Source organism: Hippichthys cyanospilos, chromosome 14 (genome assembly GCF_059441005.1).
Source record: "Hippichthys cyanospilos isolate Australia breed blue-spotted pipefish chromosome 14, RoL_Hcya_1.0, whole genome shotgun sequence".
NCBI classification, from domain to species: domain Eukaryota; kingdom Metazoa; phylum Chordata; class Actinopteri; order Syngnathiformes; family Syngnathidae; genus Hippichthys; species Hippichthys cyanospilos.
This window is the reverse complement of record NC_142382.1, coordinates 190,830-199,160: the sequence shown is the minus strand read 5'-3', so window position 1 is coordinate 199,160 and position 8,331 is coordinate 190,830. Positions and strand designations below refer to the sequence as shown.

Here is an 8,331-nt window from a genome sequence, read left to right as displayed (position 1 = left end):
CGGCTAATGTTGGCTAGCCGGCGCGCCGGCTTTGGCTCCCGTCCGCCGTTGAAACGACGGATCCTCGGGTCCTAAACGACGCGGGCTTAACGCCTCGGACTTTTCGCTCGATCCGGCTTGGGCTCGATCGCCCCCCGTCGCCGACGCAGAGAATCGGCCGATTGAATGCGGCCGGCGTCTCCCGAGCAATTGGAGGCGTGCCACGGGCGTCCGAAAGGCCGCGCGGAGGCAAAGCGGAGATGACGGCTCCGCCCGCCGCCATCCATCATCGCGCCGCCGGAGACGCGAGCTGATGTCTATTATCCATCACTTGCATATTGAGGCGCGCAAGCGGCGCCGCTCTTTGCGCGCACGGCCAGCGCGTGACAGAGACGGAAGCGCACATCCGTCATCAATCATTTGCACGTGGAGGTGCGCGGCCCAGATAAGAGCGCGGCGGCCGCCGATTGATCGGCGGCGCGCGCCGGGCTTTGATGCCCGCGCCGAGCCCGGCGCTTTGCCCCCGCCCGGCCGACCTCATCCATCACGCGCGTCGGCGCCGGCCGCCTCGTCTTCATCAAACGCCGGGGTCGCGGTCGTCACGGTAACGCCTTTGGACATCTTCATCTTCCGCTCGCTCGGAGATGATTGCATCCACGTCGCGGCGCAATCGAGGGGACGCGACGCGTTCCGGCGCCTTCGCTAACTTGCGCGACCGCAAGTGGCCGGCCCAGGCGTCGCCGGGCGTTGCGCGTGCGCGTTCGTACGCCGGGGCTCAGTGCGCAATTCCGACCTTTGGTGAAATTTTATGACGGGGTCCTTGACATTTTCAAATGCGCGTGACCTCTGCGCGACCCTCCGGCCGAACGCCAAAAGGCCCCAAAGGTTCCCGCGTGCGCATCCACGACGCTTAACGTCGGCGTTTTGGGCAATGGGACGGCCCGGAGGCGGCGTTCGCGCGGCCGTCATCCAAGGCCCCCCCCTCGTTCGAGCGCCGACGTCGGGACCCGGGCCGGCGAGCGAGCGAGCCCCTTAAATGTTGCCGAGCGGGCGTCGCCTCGCCACTGTGGTTGGGTTGAATTCGGGCGGTTTCCCCATGGACCAAACGAGCGGAAGCGCTCGCCCCCGCGCGCTGAGGCCGACCCTCGGCCGGTCCTCCCGCGCCTTCCCGGTTCCCTCGCCGTCGACGTCTACCAAGTGATTCAAAGATGTCAACTCTTTTTACGCTTGACAAAGATGAGCAGAGTATCCAGTTCACTCTCGGGTTGCGACGTCGCAGCCCAGAAATCGGGGATACGGCGCCCCGAATGGCCGGAGCCCCAAAGGGCCCGTCGAGCGTCGAAAGTAAAAAAAAACCCGTCGGGCCACCTTAGGCGGGAAGATGTCTTGGCAGCGGGCCGAGCTTTCGGGGTCGGGAAGGATCCGCGCCGCCGCGGACGTGGGCCCGCGTAGGTCCGTTGCCACCCGCCGTCGGACGAATTTCCCGCACCGGAGAATTGCCCGAGGTGTTCCGATGGATCGGACGACGCCCGCCGAGCGGTCGCACGCGATCCGACGGACCGGACGCCTTTGGAAAACGGATTGGGCCGGCGGGAACCCGGGAAGTGGTGGCGCTTTGGCCTCCCTCCATCCCACAAAACACTTTGCACTGATGCGACTTGGGCCGCTATATTTCCCCCAAGATCATATGAGGCAAAACTTTTTGTCTTTGTGGTTGTTTGCGAAAAAACTAGCAAGAGTTGGATCGGGCAAAAAGCTGTCTGGGGACGACGACTTTGCTTCACGCGCTCCAACTGACTCGCGCGCAGGGACAAATCCCGTCGGAGCGAATCGATCTCCGTCGGACGTCATCGCCGTCGCTCGCTCGCACATGCGCGCCGCAGAGCTCCCGCGCGCGCTCGCTCGCTCGCGCGCGCGCGCGCGGCGCTCAGCTGGCGGAGCGGCGGCCAGCCATCCAGCCAGCCAGCCACTCGGCGGGGAGGATGGCCGCGCGCGAGCACCTCGGCTCGGCTCCGAGCGCGAACGGAGACCGCCGCAACAAGTCCGGGCGAGAGCGTCGACCGCGCCTCGCTCGCCGCCACTTGGGAGACTTTTCGCATTCTTTTGCTCCGTCGCCCCCCCGCCACAACCCTGGTTTTGGACCCGGACCATGATCCGCACTTGCGCAGCTCCGTCGGAAGGTTAGGACAAGAGCGACGGCGACGGCGACGGCGACGGCGACGGCGACAACGAGCGACAGCGACAGCGAGCGAGCGAGCGAGCGAGAGACGGCGCCATGATCCGGATCTTCCCGGACTTCAGCGTGCAGGTGACGGCGTCGGCGTCCGGCGGCGGCGCGACGGTGAGCGGCGCCCCGGTGGGGCGCATGCCGGTCCCGGGAACCGCCAACGGAAGCCCGCAGAGCGTGCCGGGACTGCCGGCCTACCAGCAAAGGTATACCGCCGCTTCGAGCTGCACCTGTTGACGCGTTCGGGGCTCCCGAGTCGGTCCGGTCTCTACCCTGCGTGTGATGGAATGCGCCCGAGGATCGGGGGGCGGGGGGGCGCGTTTGCCGCTTGCCAAAATCCAAACGGCCGAGAGCGAAAGAGATCGTCGGAGCTTTCCAAAGTGCCCCCCCACCACGTCTTTTTCTCTTTCATAGGACTCGAGCGCACGCACGCACCGGCCCCATCCGTCGCCTCCTCGCTCCCTCGCTTCCTTGTCCCGCGTGCGCTCGCGTTCGGTGCGATCGCTCGCTTGCTGCTCCCGCGCAGCGGGTACTTTTTTTTTCCTAATCATCACACACTGTGGGGGGGCGCACGCACGCGCAGGTATTCCCGAGACAAGTGGCTCAGGGGAGGACCGGCGTATTCCATCAAGGGCGACGGCTCCTGCGGCGGCCCGGTCGGGACGGATCGATGACGGCAAGCGGGCCGGAAGTGAAGGATGGGGCGATGCCCTCGCCTCAAACCCTCGCTCGGAGAATAGCTCTTGCGCCTTTATTCCTCAGCCTATTACAAACGCGATATTACGCAGCCAGCGTTCGCTGCGCCTTTTTCTCCAAACGGGGGCTCCCGAGTTCCCCAAAAACTTTGCAGAGAAAAAAACAACAACGGATTCGGACCTGGGCATTCTCCGCGTTCAGCGACCGAGAACAAGCGAAGGAATTTTCTCCAAGCCAGTCGCAAGACCTTGTATTTTGTGTGCGCGCGGGGAGAGCGCACAGCCCTCACCCCGACATAGTTTCTCGGCGGCAAGAACGCCGCGTGGAGGCAAATGACCCGAGAAGAGGTCGCGGAGGTGCAAGGCTTCCTCGGGCCACGGGCAATATTTGCTGAGATGGACGTTTGCGGCTCAGCGGAACCCCGTCAATTTCCATATCGATAAAGATCGACGACCAAAAGGGAAGGGACTGACGGCCGGTCCGCGCGCCTGCGAGTTCCGGCGCTTGGACCCGACGGTTGCCGGTGCGCTTGGGGGCAAAGGTTCGACCGGCCGAAGACACGAGAACGATGTCGTCGCTGTCCCTGGTGGGATTGGGCGCAGGTGCGCCTACCGGAAGGAAACCCCCGCGGACGCCTGCAAAGGCGCGTGGCGTTGAAAACCGGACGCCGAGCCCTCCTTCACGTTTCCCAGTAAAACGAGTTCGCAAATGGAGGTGTCAAAATGGCGGGCCGGGGGCCACGAATGCTCCTCCCGGACACATTGCCTTCTGCGGGTTTTTCCTCTTTTTCCCCGTCCGCCGGATGCTTTCGTAGCTTCGCTTTGAAAGAAAGGGCAAGGAGCGGCGGCATGGGGAAGGGGAGCCCCTCTCCGTCAGTCGGGGAGACCAAAGCGCTTTTTGGAGCGCGCGCGACAGGCGGCGCGCCTTTGACCTTGAGAGGTCGCCGCGTGGGCAGGCGGCCCGAGCCTCGAGCCCCGAGCCCCGAGCCCCGAGCCTCCGAGCCTCGGTAGTCGCCTGAGCCGAGCTAACGGATGAGAAAGGGGCGCGTGCGGGTTCCGGGCCGCCCACCACGCCGAATTGTTGAGCGAGCGCTTCCTGTTTATCGGACGAAGGAGCGAAGGCACGTGCGCGTGCACGCGTCCCCTTTCCTTTCCTTTCTTTCCTTTCCTTTCCTCTCGGCGGGCGACAGGCTAGCCTAGCGCTAAAGTGGCGTCCCGAACTCGTCCGTAACGAGTGCGTGGAAACTTGGAGCGCGTGCACGAGAGTCCCCGCCGACATTGGATGCAACCTGTAAGACGCCGCTGGGGGCGGGAGGCGTGGGGGATAAATCGCGCGCGCGCGCGCACCAAGCGTGCGGCGTGTTTGCGGCACGGCACGCAGGCGGGAGAGCAGGAGGCGGAGAACGACGACGACGACGACGACGAGGAGGAGGAGGAGGAGGTGGGGGGGACGCGCCGCTCCCTGACTGCCCACCGGCGCGTCGTCCTCTCGGAGCCCTCGCTTTTTCTTTGCCTTCGCCCCCCCCACCCCTCCCGCCCCCGCCCCCACCCCCGTCAGTCGGCGCGAGGGAGGGAGAAGACGAGGAGGGCTCGGAGCTCCGCGACGGCTCGGATCGACGTCGGAGGAGCTTGGCGGGGGTCCCCCTCGCCGCGCTCGGCAAGCGGCCGGCCGAGCGCCCCTTTTGGCGAGGCTGAGGCGCGCGCGCCCGCGTGGACATGGCTTTGTCTCGCGCGGCCGCCGCCGTGACGCATTGGCGCTGCCGCCGACGCCTGAGAGGAGCAGCTTGAGCGCCCCCCCCTCCCTCCCCCCCCGATTCCACGCCCCCGTCCGCCCCCCCTCCGGGAACATGGCGCCCACCAAGGCCAGCGTCCAGCACGAGCACGCGCGCACTCCACGGTAATGCCAGCTATGCGTGTGACTGTGTTTGTGTTGACGCGGGCGGCGCGCGCCTCTGCATGAAGTTCTATGGCGGCGCGTGCGCGGAGAGGCAACCTGCTGAGCAGCGCTCACGTGACGTCACTCGTTTTCTTGCCAGCATGATGTGGTCCATCGAAACGCTACAGGTGGAAGTTCGCATGACCAATTGAGCGCCCCCCCCCCCCCCCCCCCCCCCCCCCCACTTGATGCGCTTGGCTTGGTGACGATTGTTTCAGATTTGAGATCACGAAAGGGCGTCCAAATCACTCCAAAACGCCAATGCTACAAACGCTACAAACATTTTCCCCCATAATGCCGTGTGCTTTTACTTTGCGTTATGGGAAAGGCGCCGAAGGGACGTCCAAATGAAAGCCGAAGCGCGACTCGTGGAAAGGTGAACTCGGCGGGGGTGCCTTTGCTTTCGTTCGTCTTTCTTTGGGGTGCCGAGGTAACGCTAGCTAGCCGGCGGCCGCCCTTTGGGCTAGCTCCGTTTTGATAACGCGGGCAGGCCCGATGCCCAAACCGAGCCGTTGCGTTTTTCACGTGAGCGCCGTCACCCTTTTGCGCGACGGGCCCTTTTTCCGACTTCCGACTTGTCAGACGCGGCCGTCGGAGTCTGCTCGGGGCGAGGCGCTCACGCGCGACTATCGGCGTCGCCGCTCACAGCGGCGGAGCGCCGGTCCGCTATCGCTCGGCGTCAAGATGGCGGCGCGCTAGATCCGAGCGCTCCCAATACGGTATTTCTTGCGCATCCTAGCGCTTAATGGGAAGTTGAAGGGGTTAGCCGCCGGCGACGCCGGTCGGTGCGGAGACCGAGCCGGCCGGGCCCAAGGGAGACAAACCCTTTCCACATTTTTCTTTCTCGACGTTATTGAATTGTGTACATGTATATTACTGTGTATAGCAGTGGCGCTTACTATTCTACTTTGTTTCTTGATGTTTTTAGCCGGGGTTTTACAGACGCGCAAACCCCGTGCGGGTGCTTTTTCGGGGCCCGTGTTTTCCGGCCACGACAAAACTATCACCGCGAACTCGCACTTTTACGCCGCGTCGTGGGGGATGACGCCATACCGAAAGGCGAGCGGAGGGGACCGCAAGAGTTTGTAAATCCTGCCGAGCGGCAAGAAGAAGAAGCAAACAAAGCGGCAATAAAAGCCAAACGTCGTTGCCGCAGCTCAGGCCGGCTAGAAAATCATCTTCCGACGGGGAGCCAATCCTAAATCCCTTTTCGCGCGCCGGCCGTTTTTTGGGCTCGTTTCTCCAAAAGCGGGCTCATCCCCACCCGGACGCCTCGCGGCTACCCGCCTTCCGGACAAAGCGCGCGGCCGGCGGCGCTCGAGCTGCTGACTGTGCAGACGCGGCGGCGCTAATATCTGGCCGTCCTTGAAAAGACGCTTCCATTACAGCGGCCCTCAGATGGCTTGGCGCGCACGTGATCGGTGAGTGAGAGGACTCGACATTTCAAATGGCGTTTGTATCAAAACGGCGGAGCGATTCCAACAACTCGCGGCTTCTTTCTTTTCTTCGCTGTCCAAAGGCGCACGCGGCGCCCGTCTTTTTTGGTTTCGTATCCGACCAGCTTCTCTCGGCCTTTTCTTGGCTGTGCGAGGACGTCTTTCGGTGCGGCGGGAGCCAACGGGCGCAATCCGTCCGGTGGGGTGCGGCCGTCTCGCCGCCCGCCGCGGTCGCCGGCCTCCGTTCTCACGTCGCCGCCGCCAGTTTTGAGCTCGGCCGCGGAACCGTTTCAACTCGCTTCCCGAGGCGATGGCCCCGAAAAGGCCAACCGCATCTTTCGTCCAGAGTAAATCCCGTCGAACCGAGACGAGCGAGCGCCGGACACGGCTTCCGGCCCAAAGTCGGAAAGGCCGCTTCGCCCGGGGCCGACTCGGGCCCGCGTTTCCGAACCGGCATTCGGCGCTTAACGCCGAAGGTTCCAAGTCGAATGGGTCGAGTCGCCGGCGTGGCATTTTGCGTTTTGTGAGCTTAGCTTGACCCTTCGGGCCATATTCAAGGCAAAGGTCGGCGTTTGTGGTTTGCGTCCGTAAGTCGGCGCGAGACGGAGCCCTCCGTTTTCAGCAAAAGGAATGGGGGCCCGGTTAGCCTAGCCTAGCCTAGCCCAGCCCAGCCCAGCCCAGCCCAGCCCAGCCCAGCCCAGCCCAGCCCAGCCTAGCGTCGGCTCACGTTTAAGTGATGGCATGAAATATATGGACATTTTTGTTTTGTCGTTTTTCAAAGTAGCTGCAGTAGTAGTAGCGGTCGACGGGTTCCCCGAAAGCTCGGGGGAGACCTTGCGGCGGCGGCGGCGACGGCTCGCCGATCGGGGGCCGTGGCCCGTATGCCGTCGGTCCTCGCGATCGCCGCTTTCCCGGGAACGTGTCGCGGAAACGCGCGCGGCACGACCTAGCTCCGATGATCCCGACAGCGACGTTTGGATTGCTTTTTTTTGTTTCGTTTACCGTTTTTGATCAAGTTCCATGAAAATGACTGGCTTTGCGTTCTCTGCCTCAACTTAGGTGTTCCCTCTCCCGCACTTGCGCCTTGCGTCTCACCTCTCCACGCATCCGCAAAGACACGCACGCGTCCTGGTACGGTGCGCGCCAACGTGTTGTTAATTGGAGTGTGAGGTCCATGACGGCGTGCTATCACGAGCTCCTCGACGACATTAATGAGAATGATAGCGGCTTTAAAAAGGAGTCTGGAGTCTGTTCCACACTCTGACCAAACTCATTAGCGCGCACGCACACCCCTCTTCATCCTCCTCCTGTTTCCTGTCACTCCGCTCGTCCTCTTGCAGTCAGTGCGGCTCGGCTTACCCGGCAGCGTTGTGCGCATCTTCGCCCGGCCCGGCTCCCGGGTCAGGCGGGCGAAGATGCGCAAATCTGTTTGGACGCCGTGATTGATGCGCGCGCCGTACGCCCGGGAGTTTGCATCCGCGGATGGCCGCTCGCCCGCCTTTGCTTTGGTCTTCGCCGCCCCCCCGGAAATGATCCGATTCAGCTCTGGCCCCCCCGGAAATGATCCGATTCAGCTCCGGCCCCCCCGGAAATGATCCGATTCAGCTCCGGCCCCCCCGGAAATGATCCGATTCAGCTCCGGCCCCCCCGGAAATGATCCGATTCAGCTCCGGCCCGTTCGGAATCGCTTTGGTTGTTTTTGCTCGTCGCCGCTCACGCAGTGGAAGCGCTAGGACGCACGCGGCCTTTTCTCTTTGTCTTTCAATTGCATGCGTCGGCCTCTTTCTCCATGTCATTCTTTCTTCCTTCCTTGGGGGCCTTTTACGTACAGACCCCCCCCCGCCCCCCCGCCCGGCGCGCTAAATTAAATGTGGAGCTACATGTTGCCACCGTCCGCATGACAAATGACGCGTGCTAATCGTCTTAGCGATGCTAGCGGTCCTAGCCTCCGGCGACGTTGTTTCGTTTGTCCTTCGTTCGATCGACGGGCGGTGACGGCAAAGTGGGACGGCGTCTTGCGGTCTCGCCGTCCGGCCGTCTCCGTGCGCCTCGTCCTTG

General features: G+C 63.5%; 1 protein-coding gene across 2 annotated transcripts in view; it reads left to right on the top strand.

The window, feature by feature from the left end:
- Positions 1-1,916: 1,916 nt before the first annotated feature.
- The window catches only part of npas3 (neuronal PAS domain protein 3), a 33,832-nt gene continuing 27,417 nt past the window's right edge, over positions 1,917-8,331 (top strand). The window contains exon 1 of one of the 2 annotated variants that reach the window (XM_088432865.1): positions 1,917-2,412. In XM_088432865.1, the coding sequence (XP_088288991.1) occupies positions 2,255-2,412 (158 nt within the window). In that variant the 5' untranslated portion in view covers positions 1,917-2,254. Of the gene's footprint in view, positions 2,413-2,445; positions 4,799-8,331 lie in introns of those variants that run through there. The other variant, XM_088432867.1, reaches the window with a different exon arrangement.